Genomic DNA, 21,825 nt, shown 5'->3' with positions numbered 1-21,825 from the left:
TGGTATTAAAGAAACAAGAAGTAGATTTTCTTTTGCACAGAACATGAAACAAATATCAAATAGTTACACCTTAAAAATTATTCCAACCAGTGATCTTTTTTACCCATTGGAAATCAAAGTACTGGAAAAAACAACCACCACCACCAATAAATATGTGATTTATTCCTTGGCTCAGCAACAATGATGTCATTGATTTATCCTGAGCTGAAATCTATCTGAAAATCACCTAAGATTATTTCCCTCCTCTTTCCACACACTGAGAACTCCCATACTAGAGCCTGCTTTTCTGCTTTCCCGTACATGTTTGAGGCTGAAAAACAACTGGACTGCCAATTATTCCTTTACTGAAAGAGTGGTTAATAAAGTCAGTCATTCTGGAAATCCTTGCTGGGTGCCTGCTCTGAGCAAGGCATAGCGTGGCTGCTGTGGGGGCTAGAGAAACAGATGATGCCCTCACCCTCCTGGACCTTCATGAACTCTAGGCATAATCCTCAAACTCTCTCTTGCCATTTAGTTTTAGTTTTTATTCTCTCCCTTCCCTCATCTGTGTTCAGAGCTGCTAGGAGTTATACTGAATGAAGTCTCTAAGGAGTATACTCGGCAGGTGCTATGATGTTGATGGCTGTTTCTCAAGTAGCCAAGACTCAGTAGAGTTGGCTGAGAACCGTGGTCAAGGCCAACAGCTCTCACTCCAGTTCTGAGAGCCCCAGCGTGCCAGAGTGGAACTCATTTGGCGAGAGGGGTGGGGCGCACAGAGAAAATGCTGACAGCCCCTGGGTGCAGTAAATGCATCACGTTTCCATGAACATTGACACAGCAGACTCCGGGGTAAGCCATCCAAAACACACAGCGTGAAAGAAGGAAGCTTGATGGGAGAGATTGGCAACTTCTGGGTCTTCACACTGAAAATGTGTCAGACTTGATGACAGTGATGAAAATGTTTCTCTCTCCTTCCCCGAGCCTTGACCCCAGGGCTCCTGTAAGTGACTGTGGGGGGTATGAATTACGAGTTCAGGGAGAGGGAGGCCCAGTGGAGTGACTTGGCACTCCTCTGCTGTGACATGAAGACCGCCAGGAAGCTGGGAGCCGGGTGCTGCCTCGCCTTCGTGGAGGGCAGGCGGAAGCTCCAGCCAGCGCACTCATTCATCAGGCCCTGCTCCAGATTTTTATGTGCTCTGACCTGCAAGTTTTGTCAAGTACCACCTTGCTGGAAGCCTCGTCAGTGGTTTCTGAGGTGAGGGAATAGCACTGAAATTGAGAAAACATTTGGTTTGCTTCAGGCAACTGGATTTAAGCGAGAAAATGCCAGTCCCTTTCCCGTTGGCCCAGGGATTTTTGGACAGTGTTTTTCCCAGAGGCTGAAAGGCATGCTTCTCCCCCACCCTGACCAAAGTAGCTGTTTGCTAAATATTTCAGAGGGTGATGATGGTGTTTAAGAGCTGCCACAATTCCAGTATTTTGGTTGCAAAACACCCCTGCCCACCCTGCCAAGTATAAGGTTAGAGTTCAGGACAAAAGGGAATGTAATGGAAACCTGAGTCAGAGACCTTCTGGGAAGGCCAGCCTTTTTACTTTCTCTCTGCTGGTTGGGGGACCCAACATGGTGGTCTTCATCCAGACTTCTCCCCATTGGTGACTTCATACTGTGTATTTACTTATGGATTACTTATAGAGCTCATTTTAGGCTTAAAAATGTAGGTTAGCCTCAAGAGAGCTTAGAACTCTTGTGCAGACTTCATGCAATCGCTCCTGAAGTTGTACATTTATCTTATTGCAACAGGAGGGAGAAATGACATTGATTTTTGCCCAACCCTATTTGATTCATAGCACTAGAGCTTGCCAACGTAACAATTGGTAGTTTCTTAATTTCTAAGATTTGAAATCTTGACAATGAAGAGATTTAAAGATGCTGGGAAGATTAAAAAACTGAGGCTACCAGAGTACTGAAAATGCCTCACATTGGAAGAAGAATAAATGGATAAATAAATAAAATCACAACTTCAGGCACCCAATTCTGAATTTATGTCCTTGCCCTCCGCCCACCCACATTTTTCCACTGTGATCAAAATCATAGGAGTAGGGTCCATGGAAATTTAGAAACAAAAGCCATTGCCATTTATATTTAAATAGGAAAATAGGCCAATATGTGCAGTGGAGCTGAATTAGTCACTGGGGAAGAGCGTTGAATATAACTTTCATGATCATTGCTTGTGAGCCATGGAATTAAGTGGTATGTTATATTAAGAAGCAAGATGCTGACGTGCTTTTGATACTTAGCAGATCACCTCACCTCCTCTCCTTGGAGAAATGATAAGAATGACTGCCATTTCTTTTGCCAGCACTTGCCTCTTTTTATATTAATGTCGGCTGAATTGAACAATTTCTCCACTCTGTACAAAATAGTGCTCGTCTTTGTATTCACTGGATATACAGCTTGAGGGCATCCAATTTTTGCAGATGCAGATCTGGGGAATATCTTGAATGATTTATACACAGAGTTAAAGGATTGGTCAAAGAGAACCAAAATCCATTAAGCAATTAACACTTTAAGGTAAAATTGTCATTCTTGCAGATTTCTAAAACTTCAACTATACTAAGGGCAGAATGAGGTAGAACTTATGTTTATGGAAGATAGATGTTGAATAGATTTTATTAATTACATTGCCTTGGCTTTCAAGTTGCTTAGAGGATGATGATTCAAATACAAATACAGAGAATGAAGTCATGCCACTGTGTTTTTAATGCAATGATAATCTTGATCCTGAAGTGAGGCTGGAGGGAATTATGTGCTGTCCTAATTTAATCCCAACATTAAGATTGCATTTAATCAAAAGTGTGAATTTCACCCCACGTGGCATTCAGATGGTAGAATTCGTTTTAGGTACTTTAGAATTCCATTTCCTTTTAATACTTGGCAGTCAAAATTGTCTTCAAATTTCCTCTTGCTTAAATTAATTGTCCTAAAGTTTAAAACAGCAGAACCAGAAATCCAAGTTATAAAATGTGAGGTTCTCTGGATATAATCTTGCCATTCAACAGGTATCTAATCAGTTCATATCACAGGCTTTTTCTTTTAATACCCCACTCCATGTGCTGGGTGCGTGTGTGTGTGCGCACACAACCACACCTACACTCACACCCACTTTTTGTTTTGTTTTTTTACAAAAATTGAATTGTTTTACCCACCGGAAAGCATTTTGGCATGGCTAGGAATAGGGACTTTTTCCCCCAGAGGACAGATTAAACTTGACTCAAAAGACAAATATATTACATGAGGCAAATATAAGTGTCTTCCCTTCAAGGGATTTTAAGAAAGTTTAGGGAGTAAACATCAACGGGAAAATAAACTTGAAATCTTTGGAGATTATCATTCCTAGAAAGATAAAGGTAGAGCAAAAAAAATATATGTCATTGAAAGTCAGGGAAAAAACTATTGCTTATGCGTATTACTAGTGGCCAGGATGGGCAAAGTCTTAAATTTAAATGTTTAAAAATGTTTTCTTTAAAGAAATATGCCCTAACGTTTTTTATTCTTATCAGTTTTGCACCTTCTCCCACTTAACTTTGAGTTGGTTTCTAGTCATTTCCTTGCTCTTTATATTTCTCCCTTTATAACTGCTTTTAAGTTGTACTTCTGCCATGTGCTTTGATTATGGACTAGCCATTGGCCAGTGAGATGTTGGAGGGCTCTTTATCAGTCTGGGAGGATGCACGCTTAGCACTGTGGGCTTCACTGACTTGATTTAACCCCAGGCCTTTGCAGTTTATAAAATGTCTGCTGGGATCTGCAGTAACATTCCAGGTTCTTGACCTGTGTCAACAACGACTTCACTCTTCTGTGTTTATCCATTTTAATTGTAGACACTGTCTTCTGTTGCTTCTGAAATGTAGACTGGTAGAGGAAATGGTTCCATCTCAAAAGATAAAAATTGGTACTGCAGTAGGTCTCAAGTGGAGGGTCAAATCAAGAAGGGTCCCATCATACAATAAAAATTCAGAATTATATATAGAAAGAACACATCCTTTATTAATACCTTTATGTGCTCTTCATTGCTAGTAATGTAGTCATCCTTGTGCCACCATCTTTCTGTTGTTGAAATGCAAAATATCCTATTATACTTCACAGGTTTAAGCATACAGCCTTTTTTGTGCCCTCTCCTGTTTAAAATTTCCTGCTGTGTTTTAGTAACTGGAAAACTGAGACATGCCTACCAAAAAAATGTATTAATGCAATGTAAAAATATTGTCTATCCATCTACACCTATTTATTGACGGCCTATTGAGGGCTATTGCTGTTGGTACTAGGAATACTAAAACCTACTTTCTTTCTTCCACGGAAGTGGGAGGAAACTTGCAATTAGAATAAGAGTCCCTAAGTCCTGCAGGAACCTGCATTTGGATAGCACATTAGATTTTGAGCCTCACAAAAATAATGTCATTTATACAGATGAGAATATAGAATGCCAAAACTTATGTGATTTGCCCAAAGTGACCAGGCTAATGATTGGTGGTATGCTACCAAGAACTCGGGTAGCGTACTGTCCCATTTTCGTTATTCTGCACTGCCATCTGTGGCATAGCCTGGCCCAACTCTACCCCTCTGCATGTATAAAGAGCACACACACTAGATGTTTTTATGTATAGCTCCAGAAATAACTACCTTGCTTTTTTTTATATAACTTAATTTAGTGTTAAATTGTATTGCAAGATTTGTCCAACAACAGATATCATGTCGTTTTTTCATAGAGTTGCAGAGGTGGTAATTGATGTCTGAGATCACAGGATTAAATAACTATGTCTTCTGATTCCTAGTACAATGATCTACACCCGCTGCTATGCTACATAGCATTTTATGCCAGTACACTTACACTTTCCTTATGCTTGAATGCTTCATGCTTGGGACCCTTTCTATACTAGAAATCATTTTATAATTTCTCTGCTGTTTAGATGACATTAAACCTGTGATTACTTTTTTTTTAAAGATTGGCACCTGCGCTAACATCTGTTGCCAATCTTTTTATTTTCTTCTTCTTCCCAAAGCCCCCCGCCCCGCCCCCATACATAGTTGCATATTCTAGTTGTGAGTGCCTCTGGTTATGCTATATGGGATGCCGCCTCAGCATGGCCTGATGAGCAGTCCATGTCCACGCCCAGGATCCAAACCAGCAAAACCCTGGGTTGCCAATGCAGATTGCACAAACTTAACCACTCAGCCACAGGGCTGGCCCTGAAACCTGTGATTTTTACTATATAATTGAAAGGACTGAATTTGCATCAAAGCCCCTTACTGGACTAGTTTGTAGCGGCTAGCATCACAAGGGTACCATCCCTAGATCTGGGCGAGAGGGTACCTTGCTCAGGCTCTCATGCTTTAGAGAGCCTTGTTGAGCCTTCTTTCAGCTGACTTTGTCCTCATCAGCTGAGGAGTTGGTGGGGCCTTGGGGACATGCACACTGTGAACCTGTGTCCCCTTCTAGATCATATTCCTGGTACTTAGGAGCCCAGAATTAGTTGACCAGATGGCCAGGAATCAGCTTCCATGACTTGTGTGAGTCTCTCTTCATCTATCCACTGGAGGGCGAAATGCACTACTGATATACCCACCCCTAGGCCTTGAAGGATTGCCGTCGGTGTCTGTAGCCCATGCATGAGCTGTAGACAGAAATACAGACACACAGTCATTCTAGGGCTTTTGCATTAGCTACTCCTGTTGCCTGAAAGGTTTCCTCTGAGATATTCATGTGGCTGGTTCCTTATTATTCAGGATTCTATTAAAATATCACATCTTTCAAAGAGGCCTTTCTTGACCACCTTACCTAAAATAGCCCCCTCCTCCATAATCACTCTTGACCACCTGACATTATTTACTTTTTGCACCATTTAACATTATGAAAGTCTATTATATAATTTTTTATTTATTTACATGCTTATGGTCCTACTCCCAGTAGAATGGAAATTGCCTGAAAGCAGGAAATTGGTTATTTTTGTTCACTGCCATTCTGTAGCATCCAGAACAGTGCCTGCCACATAGTAGGTACTCTAGATAATATTTTTGAAGTAAATAGACAAATGAAAGAAAGGGCCTTGAGGGTGGAGAATAAATTTTACTACTTTAATTGGATGCAACCATTTATTTTTTCCTTTCACACATCATCTTATCAGAAGTGGGGAGAGAAAAACCAGGCAACAAATTAGGAAATTAAATTTTTAGAAGCATGCAAGTAATGGTAGAATAGTTTATGGGAAGAAATATGACTTTAATTCTCTGAAAGTAAGTAAAACAGAACAATAATGCTATGAGTTTTCCATTCAACAAAATAGAACAAGATTAAATTGATGACATATTTCTAAAATTTTGGTTCCTTGGAGAAAGCTAACTAATTATAAAATTTTATGGCAGTTAAGGTTTTTCACTTTGGCCTATATTGTCTTCTGTTACACTATTCTGAATGTTCATGCAGTATTTATTTCACAACATCTTTCTCAATGACCTTGCAAAGATTGTAGGATTCCTTGTATTCTGACTAGATGATTCTCGAATATAAGCCTCCCATGTCTGTAGTCATTAAATAGGATTCACAGTGCCTATCTCAAGCAAATCAAGTAAAAATTCTCCACTGAATAAACAGTAATGCTTATTTCGTTCACACGTGGCTACCAAAAATAAGCAGAATTTAACAATTACGGGTTATTTTCTTTAAAAAGAGTGACTCAAATCAAATAACAATGTCAGTGTTTAGTAACTCACTAATTACCATAGTTACTAGACAGAGCAAGATTTAAAGACTAGAAGGAATACCCTCATCTAAACACACACTTTTACTAGATTCTTTCACTCTCACAGATTCACTCTGATTTCTTGATCAGTTGTAGAAAATTTTGGGCTATGTTGGCTTCCGATTTTAGGCCTTAGGAGCAGCTTGTCAGTACTGAATTGTCTTCATCGATCCTTCTTTTCTGAAGCAGAAAAGTACATGGCCATTGTGCACTTAACTAATACTTTTTTGCTCTTTTAATCAAGACAGCTCTGACTATTTTGTTTTCGAAGTCAGAGAAGAAAACAGAGGAGAGAAATCTCTCCATGCTCTTTCCCCCCATTTGTCAAAGCTAATCAAAAAGGGATACCAAAAAAAAAAAAATGGAATCCGACATATTTTATTTCCTGGCAACTGCTTCATCAAATCAGGAAAGGAGGAATATAATTTACTACTCTCCTTTCTAAATGTTAATCTTGCATCTTCCCACAGTGACTGAAGCTCATTTATCAACTAGAGTTGCAATCTCCCCTCTCTGTTGCATTTAACATAAACCTTTTATTCCCAGTCAAATCAGTGAATAGACAATTTGGATAAAATTTCAAAGCTAGAAGAAGGAGACTAGAGAGCATATTTAGTCTTTCTTCTCTCGTTTTACAGATAAAAGAGGTCCACGAAGATTTTGCAAGGTCACCCAGGTGGCTGGTGGCAAATCTAAGATTATAAGCCAAGTTCCCCAAATTCCAACCTCTTCTCTTTGTTATTTACCCATCTTTTGTCAATATTTACCACGTTAGAACATAAGATAAAACCATCTAAGATACTTTTTATGTACAATTTCCCTCATTATTGCTTAAAAATAATGTTATAGTTTAGGCATTTGGCCACATTTGAAATCATTGGATTATGTGATAGTAATCAACCAATGGATCATAGTAAATTACAAGAAGTTTAGGGGCTGGCCCCGTGGCCGAGTGGTTAAGTTCGCGTGCTCCAAGCTGCAGGCGGCCCAGTGTTTCGGTGGTTCGAATCCTGAGCGCGGACATGGCACTGCTCATCAAACCACGCTGAGGCAGCGTCCCACATGCCACAACTAGAAGGACCCACAACGAAGAATATACAACTATGTACTGGGGGGCTTTGGGGAGAAAAAGGAAAAAATAAAATCTTAAAAAAAAAAAAGACGTTTAAAATTGTTTGTATGGGTAACATAATCACATAACTAAAAGTAACAAGGTATTAAAGGGCACACGGTAAAAGATTTCCCTCCTAGCCCCACGTCTCAGTCACCTGGTTCTTCCCCCAGAAAGCAGCCAGTGTTATCGGGGTTTTTTGTGTGTTATCATTTCAGAAGGATACAAAAATTGTAGTGTCCTTTGTAGACTGTTTGTACCTGCCTTTTCTTTTTTTTTCATTTTAAACTATATATTGGAGACTGTTCTCTGTCAGTACCTAAAGTCTATCTCATTTGCTTTTATGGTTGCATTGTACTCTACTATATTGATATGTCATTGTTTAATTAATTCCTACCAATATATATTCAGGTTGTTTAAAACTTGTAGTAATTACTAGCAGCGCTTCAGTGAATAACTTTGCATATTTACATGTGTAAATAAATATGTAGGATAAATCCCTAAAAGTAGAGTTACTTCTTTTAGAATTTCTATAGATATCGTCCCATTACTTTCCACAGAGTTGTACAGATTGGCATTCCCATCACCACTATATGAGAATGACTGTTCTATCCTGCCCTCACTAATAGTGTATTATCAATATTTAGATTGTTTATCTCTCAAAGGCGAGAAGTAGTGTCTCAGTATAGTTTTAATCTGTTTTTGTCTTTATATGCATGAGGTTAGGCATATTTTTATATGTTTAAGAAACTTGATTTACCTTTTCAGAGATTATGGTACTCCTATCCTTTGCCTGTTTTCCTATTGAATTTTTCTGTTATTGATTCTAGGAACTCTTTATATATTAGGAAAATAGACTTTTGTCCATGATAGGAGCTGAAAACTTTCCTCAGTCTATCTTTTACCTTGCTTTTGAAGTGTTTTTTGCCATGCCAAATTTATTTTTTATGTAGTTGAATTTATCAATTTTTCTAAATCACTTTTTTGATTTGTATTGTACTTAGACAAGCATCTTTCACACTAAGATTATTTTTTTAAATCTCCCATGTTTCCTATGGTACTGGTGTGGTTTTTACTTTTACATTTAAATATGATTCATTTGAAATTGATCCTAATGTAAGATATGAGAATGGTTTCAATTTTACTTGCTTTCCCCAGTTGGTTGTCATTCCAACATCATTTATGATGTAATCTGTTTTTCTCTACCAATTTAGCATAGCATCTTCTCGTATACTATATTCTTATATATTTCGGGTTAATTTCTTGACTTCCCATTTCTGTTTCATTGATATATCTATAGACACTTGCTACCAGTATCTGTTTTAATCATTAGCTTTAGATATTTTAATATCTAAAGGACTGATTCCTTTTTACCGTGGGATACATTTTTAAAATGACACCATAATTTTTTTAAGTTTCAGCTTTATTGCTGCATAGTTGACATATAAACTTGTAAGATATTTAAAGTGTACATTGTGATGATTTGAGATATATATACATTATGAAAGATTTCCTTTAACATATCCATCACCTCACATGTTTGTCCTTTGCCAGGAGGCAGTAAGAACATTTAAGTTCTACTCTCTTAGCAAATTTCGGTTATATAATACAGCGTTATCAACCATAGTCTCCAGGTTTTACATTAGGTCCTCAGACCTTATTCATCTTATAGCTGAAAGTTTGTACCTTTTTACCAACATCTCCCTATTTCCCTCACAGCCTAGCCCCTGGCAACCACTTTTCTAATGTTTCTAAGAGTTTGACATTTTTTTAGAGTCCACGTATAAATGCTACCATGCAGTATTTGTCTTTCTTATGATGCCACAATTTGTTTCCCATTTACATTTATGTAATAACTTATATAATGTATACTCATATGATAATACCTTTTTTCTCCTTTTGCTGACAAATTGCCTTCACTGTGCATATAGTATCAGAAAATTGGTAAATTCCAACATAATGAGCTATGGGGGGTAGGCTTCCCCTAATTATCAGGTAATGTGCTTTGCTTGACTGGTGAAATCTGATGAAAGAGAATATCTTTAGACAAAGCTTCTGAAGAGGCAAATGTCCAGTGTTGACGTGGACCATTTAGGGAGGGGATTTCTGTGAGTAGAGGGAAAGGAGTGTCCTTAAAACCATGTCGCATGCGTATGTTGAAATTAATGGAAGATAGACTGATGATTTGACAGGTCCTGTGCCTTTTATACTCTGGATTAACTGTAGTTCCGTAATATCTGGGAAATAGAACTTTATAGGTTAAGCCAGTGAAGGAAAGCACACAGTTTTCCTTTTCTCCTGGGTTGACCATCGTTTTCTGAAAATGAATTTCTAAGTGTTTTTTCTTTGCATTGAGCTTCTTGGCAAAAAGTGAAGTCTGTATAATGCATTACCTCTTTTTCTTAATGGGCTCAAGGACAGACATATGGATAATGGTTTAAAAATATAAATATGGTCTTTCCAGTCATAGAAATCTTCCGATCCAAGAGGTGCTTTCCCGCTTTCCAAAACATCTAGGGCTATATACTCATATTCATAAAGCACCAAAGCAAAATACATGGTATCTGACACTAAAAAAAACCCTGCGGTACTTTTCTTGAGTATTGCAGCCCTGTGATCAGACAGAGTGACTTGTAGTCCAATCCGGATGCCAAGTTGCTGTGTCACCTTCTAGCCACCAAGCCTTGTAACTAAGCATTTTTGTTTGGTAAAATTACAGAAGAACACTGTTTGGTAAGATATTTTGTTTTATTTTAGTACCTACGGATCATCTAGGAAAATGGCTGTCACTTGGTTTTCTCACATACTTATCCCATTTGTCTATTGTGTGTGTGTGTGCGCGCGCATAAGGAGAAGTGCACTTACACTGTCATTGTAGAAATGGTCATCCACCCCCACCTCAGTATAGACTGTCCTGAGCTCTAGCACTCTCTTTATTGAGTCCCTACTGGGGGACATTTGACACTTTCTGGTTTGTGCACACATATATGTTGGCAGTTCGGAATTTATGGAAGCTCTGTTAGGAAAGGCCACTGTCAAGATAGGATTAGATTGAAAAGAATTCTGTCTAGACAGATCTGCAGCTTTCATTTACCAAGCGTGCAGATATGAACTCGTTCAATCTTATTGGAATAAGACTTACAGATAGTAATAGAAGGACTGCAAAATCACGTGCAGAGTCGAAATTCCATAAATGGTCTAATTAATATAGTGATAGGGCCTGCGTCGGATGTCATTCATGGAGATAATGACATTTTTATGAAGTGGAGAATCGTAGAATACTTGCTAAATATTTCGTGGTAAAATATAAGTCCTTCAAAGGCAAAGATTATTCTTAACTCATCTTTATATTCCCAGCACATTGTCTGGTATAGAATAGGCACTTAATGCTTATTGAATGAATAAATAAATGAATGAAATTCATTCCTTGGAAAGATTGTTTGAAATGAAGAGATTAAAATGTTTCCTGGAAATAGAAATAGTCCATGCATGCCCATGCTTGCTGTTCCATTTTGATTGAGAAAGAAATTGATTTTGTTCTGTATTTTTAGAAACATGGTTGCTTAAAAATTACTTTCTTCATTAAAAAAAAATTTGCACACATTTTCAATGCCACTTTAGTTTTGATGTGATTTCGAAAAATCAGTCTCTTGAACTAAGGAAAAAACAAGATCCCTGTTAGCCTCCCTGACAACTATTGTCTGACAGTTTAGAGAAATAATGTCATACTTTTATCCAGTATGCCTGCATGCGTGTGTGTGTCTGTGTGGTGTAGGATGATTCGGTGATAGAGAGTCACTTGGTCTAGATTAAAACAGGAGCAGAAAAACTTTCCATTTTCCAGAATATCATTTTTCATGCATTGACTTTTTTTCGGTACTGATAATTTTCCTTAAATTATTTATCAGAGAAGGCTCACCTATGATGCTTAGCTGTGATCCTAATCATAAATAGATTTTATATTTCTTTAGGAGGCTGTGTGATTTTGTTTGCCTTCTTAGTGATGTAACTAGGAATTCACTCTTTAAATTCATCGTGCATACCAATGTTCTTGTTGAATATATTTCCCAACATGAGAATCATAGACATTTATGAGTTTGGCTTTTGGCCTTAGCATCTTATTTATAGCTCTGTATTTTGAGCTTGTTAATCAGTACCTTAGTATCCCTCCTTTTCTAGTAATCTTTAATCAAGTAGGCAAGAGAGGTTTTGAAACCTTTCCTGAATGGGTGGCTGTGGAATCATAGTAGTGCACTACAAAGTCTCCCTCTCTCCCAAGTTTTGATTCCTTTGTGGAGAGTAGGGATAAATGATGGAACAGAACATTTTAGAGTATCATGACTAAATTAGCTATGGCCAGGGGCATCAACCAAAGGAGAATTTAGGAACAAATTGTAGAGTGCTGCCAAGGCCGATAAAGTATGCATTTGAGATGTGCCGTTCAAAATGGAACATGCTTATTTTTCTGTTGCCACAATGATTACCTGCTTTAAAAAAAGACCCCCATACATATCCCTACCATTTAGGTTACAGTTCTGTATTCAACTCAAAGTTCCCAATTGCTTTGTTTAAGCAAAAGTTGCAGCAAAATATTAAGACTTTCTCAAATGGGATGGGTTTGAATTTTAGAGCTGCAAGGAGCCTATGGCTCAGGAAATTGAGTGACTTCTCCAAATTTGTGCCAGAAACAGGTCGAGGGCTTTGGTTTTCTGATTCCCCAAATAGTACTTTTTCCACTACACTATGTTGTAGAAAGCCATTTAAAAAAATTTTGTCATCCTAGAGCATTTGATCCCAGGACAAATTTAAAATTTGATGTGTAATCCTAGAACATTAAAAAATGTTGGCACATGGTATAAGGCAGGGGTCATAAACTGTGGCCTGTGGGCCCAATCCAATCTACCACTTGTTTTTTTACGTAAAGTTGTTGGAACGCAGCCACACCTATTCATTTATGTATTGTTTATGGCACTACAACAGCAGAATGAGTAGTTGCAACAGAGATCCTATGACCTGCAAAGCCTAAAATATTTATTATCTAGACCTTTATACAGAAAGTTTACTAGCCCTTAGTAGTATAAGGTAAGGATGAAAAAATTAGCTTAAAAAAATTAACTATCAATTTGCAATAAATATGCTTTCTGAAAAAGCTAAAAGACTAGCATGTTATTGAGAGAGAGAAATGATCTGTCATAAAAGATTAAAAAGCCTACGGCATTAAAAATAAAATCCAGCTAGGTTCTGAGCCTCTGGACTCGGAGATTCCAGTTGCCAGAATGCAGCCTGTGACTTGAACAGAATTGACTCAAGATGGGAAATGCTCAGACTGTCACTTATGTTGCGCTAACCCTGATGGAACTTGAACACTCACCAAATGTCCAATGTCCTTCTTCTTGGCAGGTGGAGTGGATCCAACAGCAAGTGGTAAAAAAACGGACCAAGAGGGATTATGACTTCAGTCGGGCCCAGTCTACTTACTTCAACGATCCCAAGTGGCCAAGCATGTGGTATATGGTAAGGAAGCCTGGCCTGGAGCCCTGTCGTCCAGTTTTTTGTTGTGCAGAGAACATCTGTTGGGACAGGGATGACACAGAAACAGTGACCAGGGACTTAGCCCTGTTACGAGACCCACCATTTGAGATGGATTGATGGCCTATAATGCTTTCCGGATCTTTTTTGAATTTAACTCTTTGGTAGTTCGGAGAAAGTGAAGGGAGTTCCAATTCACAGAATTTCTATTTGAGAGCTTACTCTGTGCCTTGGCTTTTGAAGTTTGGACCAGAGGATAGAAAAATATACTAAGGTACAGACACCCTTAGACCCATGAATTAGCCTGTTCACCTCTGATACACATTTACTCCACCCTGAAACCAGTCTGGTTAATGGATACTGGCTCTTGGAAATCATTGAAATGACTCTGCTGGTAAGTAACAGATTCCTGACTTAAGTCATCAGATAGGTGCCTTCTCACTTTAATAGTTTTTAAAACTAGGCTAGGAAAAAACTAGTTGGAAAGTGTTTGACTTGTAGGAAGTTCAGTGGTTCAAGCAAAAGCTTTCAGTGAGGGAAATGTGCTTAACATCTTGGGAAGGCTGATCTGCCAGTTCACTTGGCCTTGCCTCCTTTGAGAATATACTTGTCTGGTCTTAGGGTTTTATGTCCAGGATCCCTGAGAAATTGATTAGAATATGTTACTTATTCTTAATTATGAAATCCATATGTCCCCAATTTGCTGTATAATTTACAAAAAGACCTTTACTTTCTTCTTTTTTGAAAATCTCTGTTGCTAATTATTGCAGTGTATTTTTCCCTAGTCTACTTTATCTTCTGCAGCCCCCGTCACTGCTTCCCTACAAATCTGTAGCATTTCACGTGCCCGTCTCGTGCTTTTCCGCCTCCTTGCCTTTCATTCCTTCTGCCCGGAGTGCTCTTCTGGCCTTTCCCCGCCTCCTTGGGTCAGGATTCTCCCATCCTTCAGAGCGCACACTGAGGCTGACTGCTGCGGGTCTCCCCTGTCCTCATCTGTCAGCGTTTTTCCTTCCTCTGCTCTCCTGGGCTCTCTATTCCTGCCGCTCATGGCACTTTGTTTCATAGTTATTAATCTGTTTTTTCAATGTCCTTCGTTACTTGGTGGGGGGAGCGGGTGTCACGTATATGCTTCCCCAAGAACCTAACCTAGCATCCTGCAACACTAAGAATGTGTGTTTATTTGGAGATGGGTGAATGTGGCTGGCATTTCTCCCAATTTCCCTTTTCTTAGTTTTACCCAGAAGTAGAAAGTTGTGGAAATATTTTGGACCCCAAACAGATTTTTACACAGAAAACTCTTTCATGTGTAAGGGGAAAAAAGAGGGGAGCCTTAAAGCTAAGTTCAAAGGGAGGTGCGACTCTAAACAGCATTTGAGTAGAAAGCACCTGAGGGGACAGTAAGACACTTGACAGCTTATTAGCTCCGAGACCAAGAAAGAGGGAACCACAAGGGAAGGCATTAGAGTGAGTGTTGGCAGGAGCTAAGGAGCTTTGTCTGCGCTGACAAAGTGATAAGAATGTAATGGGATTAAGAGATAGGGTGGAAGCAGAAATATCTCTACACCCCTGTTTATAAGGCTGGGGGGCGGGAGACCCTCTTTGCCTTACATTTCTTCCTGCAAGAAAGAGCCAAATTGCTGTCTGCACGTGTCTGACTGGACGATGGAAGGATCCGGCAGCTTTGTCTGATTGTCTCATCACTCCAGCAGGGCAGGGTGGGCTCTAGGAGGAACCAGGGCCAAGATGATTCCAAAGGTTTCAGTGCTTGGAGAGCGAGATCTCTTCACTCTCAAGAACCACTGCTATTTCTTTGGAAAGTCTCTTTCACTATGAGCAAAGGTTGAGGGAAGAGCTTTGTTTGGCCATTCAAAATGTTGGATTTTTTTCAACATGTATTTGGTAATAATTCAAATAGGTAACGTTTATGGAGCTCTTACTTTGTGCCAGGCAATGTGCTAAATACTTCATAAGTGTTTTTGTAATGTAGTGCAAACAAAAGTGTCTGTATGAATATTGGCTCTGTTATAAGGTGAGGAATCTGATGCTCATAAAATTTAGGTAACCTGCCTAAAATCACTCAGCCTAAAAGTGGTAGAGCAGAGCAGCCAAACCAGGCAGGGGGATGTGAACCCACAGGATTAACCTGGCATCCTGTCCCCACCCTTCTGTTCTTTACAAGCACCATCATGAGGAAGACAGTATTCCAGCCCTCCAGAAACTTCAGGAGAAATGGCCAAAATCCAAGGCACAATGGTGGGTCCCATCAAGGATGAACAGAGTAACTTGGGACAACCAAAGTGCTTCAAAGCTTCCTATTAAATACTTTTCCCTTAACAAAAGGGATGGGAAATAAGTGCACACCTTACATTTATCTCACAGGAATCGTATGACTAAATGACAGCCAGAACTTCAAATCTGCAAACCTGGACTCAGATCCCCATCGCTTTACTTACTATGCCCATGATTAAATCACTTCAACTCTCCTCAACTATAAAATAAGAGTATCTAGCTCTTATCGATGAGTTAGCTAGTGCTGCATAAGATACCATAGCAGTTAGTTTTTACATACTTATCTCCTGGGTTCTGTGGGTCAGGTATTCAGACAGGGCCCAGTAGTGATGACTTCTCTGTTTTGTGATGTGTGGAGCTTTGGCTAGACTCAAAGGCTTGGCTTGAGCTGGAGGATCCATTTCTAAGGTGTCCTAGTCACATGGCTAGTTTCTCCCCATGTGGGCTTTGCCACAGGGCTGCTTGAGTGTCCACTTAAGATGGCACTGGCTTCCCCTGGATCAAGTGATCCAAGAGGTCATGTTAGAAGTGTGATGTCCTTTATCATCTAAACTCAGAAGTCAGAGACAGTTTTACTTCTGGAATTTTCTATTGGTCACATGTGCCACCTCTGATTCAGTGTGTGAGGGGGACTACACAAGAGTACGTACACTAGGAGGTGAGGGCTGTTGGGAAGCTCATTACCACAATTAGGTGAAATACTACATGAGAAGCGTTTAACACAGTGCCTGACACGAAAAAACCCTCAATAAATCTGAATTGTTATTATTCTCTGACTTTTTAATTACCATACATGCTGTTTCCTTTTTATCTGTTTAAATTGCTGCTAGTGGAGGAAGAATGGGATCACGTGGCCAGTGGGCATTCTTCAGAGCACTCCGGTGACACATCAGTGACACAGCTGAGTCAGGTGCTCATTTTCTCCTCCCTCCTTTTCCTGAGCCCTGGGCCCTGCTGCAGTGTTTTTGAGGGCTGGCTGGCGAGCCTCCACCGGTCCTGCCTTCAGCTCGTTAGCCTGGGCTCGGTCCTGTCATTCTATATTTATCACAGGAGAATGGAGATTAAAGAATGGCGTGAAGTGTGCCCGAGTGTCTCTTTTAATTAATTTAAAAGCTTTGCCCCTGTTGCTCCTCCCCTTGGAAACCGGTGTGTGAAACCATTATGTCTAGCCTTGAGGCTCGGGCAATATATTCAGGGGAATGTGCATTTACGAGAGTTTGTTATGGAGATGATGGCTATTTAATTACTCCTCTGTCCTGAAACACTGTGCTCAGGCTTCCAGGAGTTTGGAGGGCCCAAGTCTAGAAATAAAGCTCACTTGGTGTTGCATCGACAAACTTCTCCTGCATTTAGTCTTTGGCATGGTGGCAAGCCCTGAGGATTTAGGGAAACATGATCTGTGCTTCCTAAGAAGAGCAGTAATGCAGGAGAAGAATATATAAGTATTAATGAAAGCTCCCTGGGCAATGACTCGTCCCTAAAAGTTTCTCTGGGGTCATGGGCTCCCATCCAGCCGCTGCTCCTTGGACTTTGGGCTGTAATTCTTGCTTGCAGGTTTGATTCTTTCTGTTTTGGTGACGGGGTGGGGCTCGGGCAGTGCGAGTTCATCAGCGCTCCATGGGTGATTCTAATGCTCATCCAGGACTGAGAGGCACTGCAGCTGGGAATCCTGTGTGAGTCAGTGCACAAGTCTGCTACGTGGTAAACGCTCAATCAATGGTCATCGAATAAATAGACGAGTGAACTGGAATGAAAGCAAATCTGTGATAATCTCCATAGTAGAGAAAATGATTGCTCACATTTATTGAGTACTTCGTATGTGTCAAGCATTTTGCCAAACTTTTCCATGTTTTGTCTTACTGCTGGTGTTCCAGTGAGTTAGGAACCATTGTCATCTTCATTTTGCAAAGGAGGAAATTAAGGCATAGACGAGTCACTTGTCCGAAGTCATACCATTTACCAGGGGCAGACTCTGTATTCAAACCCAGTCCTTCTGAGTCCAGAAGCTAGACTTCCAATGTCTACATCCGTGGTTCTCAAACTAGCACACATCAGAATCATCTGGAGGGATTGCTGCCCACCCCTCTCATGCCCCCCATCAAAGATCTGGGAATTTGCATTTCCAGCAAATTCCTGGTTGATGCTGATGCTAGCATCCAGGGACCCCTTTGAGATCTCACTGCCCTACCCTACTTTAAACTTGAGGTTTATGTGAACACAGCTGGCTTCCATCTTCTCATTATTAACTAGGGGGAAAGGGGCTTTCAAACTTATGGGATATTTTAAAGCACACTTGGTCAATTTAACTTGTTTTTCTTGATCTCATACCTTTTTCTGACAAAATTTTCTATTTGGGAACCTGGCAGCTTTAATAAGAGAAGATGCTTTCACTGATTGAAAATAGCCTTGGTTATATATTCTTTCAAGGTGCTTCCACAGACAAAGGATATCTGATGAGAACAGTTCTGAAGATTTGACCAAGTCTTTGGGAACTTGGTGTAATAGAAATGGTTTTCATGCACCATTTTGACTCTGCTAAAGAAAATTCAGTTTGACTGTAGAGACAAGGCTAAGTAAGATGACTCCTCAAGGATCTGGGGATGCCGAGCAAAGTCACAGAGTTCAATATTTTTTTTATATCAATTATTTATTTTATTGAGTTCATAATAGTTTACATCAATGCGAGATTTCAGTTGTACATTGTTTCTTGACTGTCACCACATAGTGCTCAGGCAGTTCAATATTTTAAAAATTATTATAAAATATTTAAGACACACAAAAAGTGTAAAGAATATACCACAAATGCCTGTCCACCCACCACCAAGCTAAGGAATTGAACATTATCTACATAGTTGAAGCCCCGAGTGAGTCTATCCTAATGATGTCCCTTCGTCCTCTACAGAGTTGGTAAGAGGCTGAATTTAAAACAGCGGGGGCATTCCCCCTCGTGGGCAGGATGCTTCTCTTTGTAGGAGGGCTTCAATTCAATTTACAGGAGGTTTACTTTTGTGAAGTCATTGTAAAACGTGCATTCATACATGAAATTCATACTGTGACGATTAATGAACAGTCTCAAGAAAACAACCTGGAAATGAAACTGATGAAAATTTAAGTTTAGTAGAATAGCTTTTATTCCTTTAGTCGTGTAAATATTTTATTGCTTAAGGAAATTGTTGTAGCATTGTATGGTATTTCTTGTCTAACTGAGAAGAACTAATAATGATTTTGGAGAAATCCACAGTAAATAATTTAAATTTTTTTTCCTTATGGAAAGCAAGCTCAATTCAAAAGTGAAAAAAGTAAAGAAGGATTCATAAAATCTTGCTCTTTGAGTCTCAGACACTAGCAGTTAGTATGACTGGTATTCTTAACTCATCATTTTAGTTAGTTAGCAAAGTAGAATTTTTGGTGACGAATATTGGGTGGCCTATTTAATATGCATTATTTAAAGCCAGGCTGTCACAAATGGGCTCACTCTTTGATGCACTACCTCAGATTTCATGAAAGCTCTCTGGGTGGTTTTTCTGAGGAAAAAAAATCATATTTGTTGGTCAGCAGAGTGAAAATTAGCTGAGTTCGGCTATGCATGTGAGGCATGTCTGCCAAAAACTATGAATTAGCTAGGATAGTAATTGTGAAAAATGATTTTAAGCCACATGGTTCTTCCTCAGCCAACTGGATGATGTTCAGTACTCCAAGAGTTTGAGGTATTGCTGTTTCTGTGGTTGGCACACGTTTTCCTAATGATTTATATTGTCATTTGACTCTAATAAAATCTGGTGGGGTTTGTGGCATTATTGTCCTGGCAGCTTGGAAAGCATCCTCTTAAAACACCCCATTTAGCTGTTTTAATTGAAAAGGCAACATGGTGCAAATCTGTAACCATGTGGCACGTCTTGATGCAAGTGGGAGGCCTTCTGAGAAAGGACAAACTCCAGCCAAGCAGCAGATGATTTACTGGTAGGAACTCCTGGGGGCTAAGATGTGGTTTTGCTGTCCTAGTAGTTGCTTCGAACTAGCTCTGTGTCCTGCAGAAAGGTATTTTAGTTGTCTCAACTTTAGCTCATCTGAAAAATGAGGAACCTGGACTCGATTCTTTCTTAAGCTCATTCCTGCTTGAAGTTCCATTAGTTCCACATGGCAGGTTGAACTGTCGTTGAGTCTAGGGTGGCATACATACCACCAGTGGGCCCGTTTCTTGATTTCCAGCTCAGAACCACTCCATGAGCTCTCTACTGCTGTATGCCGTGCTTTTGTTTCATTACTACTTCAAACTCGTTATGTCTCCTGCGTTAGGAGTCCCCAAGACCCCCTCTTCCCCCCAGGTTTGCTGATTCACCAGGAGGACTCACATGATTTGGCTTATAGTCATACTCATGGCTATGATTTATTTCAGTGAAAGGATACAACACAAAATCAGCAAACAAAAAGCCACATGTGATAAAGCCCAGAGGAAGCCAGGTGTAAGCTTCCAAGAGACTTCTCTTAGTGGAGTCGCACAGAAAGCACGCACTTCCTCCAGCAACAAATTATGACAACACGTGTGAAATGTTGTCTACCGGGGAAACTCATTAAGGACTCAGTGCTTAGGGTTTTTATTGGGAGATTGTCACATAGGTACCCAGTCCCTACCATGTATCAAAATCGACACTCTCAGGAGGTTTTCAGCCTAAACCATATTGTTTGCATCAACAATTTAGGCACAGTGAGACATTCTTATGAGGGAATGGTGTGAACCCTCCCCAAATCCAAGTTCCCAGTTGCCAGCCAAGGACTGAAGACACGAGTGGCTGAGTTAGAATAATATCTTCTCCTTTATTAAAACTTTGTGTTCAGTGAACGAATAAATTAACACCAAAGAAAAATACTCGTAAGTGATAATTCCAAGAAAAAGCAAACTTGAACCCCAAGTATGGTGCATATTTGTTTTACAGCCTGGAAAATCCCAACTGAATCAGAGTTCCTATGAAGCAGATGTTTATTCATGCATACATTCGTTCATTCATATTTAGCAGGGATTTATTTTTTCCCCAGCACTTACAATGTTCCTGGCACCGAGGATAAAGTAGTAAATGGTGCCTTCTTTAGTGAAGAGTAAGGGGAGCATTTTATGGGCAGGAGTTTGGGTAATTTTAGTCAGTTTGCCTGATCAGTTGACGGTAGTCCACTGAGAGTGCTATAGCAGAACCCTAACTGGAACTTGCTGATTAACTCGTGATGATTTCACATGATTTCATTGTCCCGCATGAAGGTTGTGGTGGAAGTCAGTATATTAGGAATATTAAGTTAACCTATAATTAACTAGTCAGAATGCTTCTAGAAGAGGCCAAAAATTAATGATCCGCTTGGAAAAATCATTTCAGATAATATTCATTCTTGCCTGGTGCAAATTATTACAACCTTTATAATTTTCCTTGAGCAAGACATAACTTATTCCATACTGGTCATTTATCGTCTCAGCTTTACTTTCAAAGAGTAAAAATATGTGGGTAGCCTGGCACTTTGGCCTTGACTCTAATATGATGAAGAGTTTTAGTCAAGATTTTTCTTTAATTAGTAACTCATTTTCTGTTGGAGAGCAGATAGCATTGACCCTTGAGCTCACTTAATCTGTGACTGTCTTCCTAACATGTTGATTCAAGTTCTGTTATCAAACGGTTTCTGTGAATCCCTCATTTCTCATTTACTTTTCACCCAGTATTGGGGTTAGTTCTAGTGATCAAGGCACATTTTTGGTTTATTTTAACCCGTTTCTCTGCCAATAAGTAGGGTTATCTTGGTAAGCATTTGACAAATGTGTGTTGATAATGTAGCGAGGAGAGAGTCAGTCATTTAGACTTCATCATTTTCCAAATTCACAGAACTGAGTTTGGCTATTCCTAAAGACGCTGCTGCCTTCAGATGTCCTGTGTTGAGAATTCAAATTCTAAACTTATTTGAGATGGAGGCATCTGGAATGCTGTTTTTCCTTAATTTTGGTTGACAGTGAACTTGGCTAGGAAATTAGTGGAGCAAAAGAAATGATTCTTAGCAATCCAGTGATGAGAAGAATCACAAAGAAGAAAACGCCTAGATTGCCTGGGGAGGAGAAAGCAATAACTGTCTTCAAATAGAATGCA

At 39.6% G+C, this 21,825-nt stretch overlaps 1 protein-coding gene across 2 annotated transcripts in view; it reads left to right on the top strand.

Moving 5' to 3' along the window:
* The window catches only part of PCSK5 (proprotein convertase subtilisin/kexin type 5), a 437,872-nt gene that overhangs the window by 69,619 nt on the left and 346,428 nt on the right, over window positions 1–21,825 (top strand). For both annotated transcript variants that reach the window (XM_046664811.1, XM_046664810.1), the window contains exon 3: window positions 13,289–13,402. In XM_046664811.1, coding sequence (XP_046520767.1) covers window positions 13,289–13,402 — 114 coding nt within the window. The remainder of the gene's footprint in view (window positions 1–13,288; window positions 13,403–21,825) is intronic.

Source organism: Equus quagga, chromosome 6 (assembly GCF_021613505.1).
Source record: "Equus quagga isolate Etosha38 chromosome 6, UCLA_HA_Equagga_1.0, whole genome shotgun sequence".
Taxonomy (NCBI): domain Eukaryota; kingdom Metazoa; phylum Chordata; class Mammalia; order Perissodactyla; family Equidae; genus Equus; species Equus quagga.
Note: the sequence above shows the minus strand (reverse complement) of the source record. Positions and strands in the feature narration are given on the sequence as shown.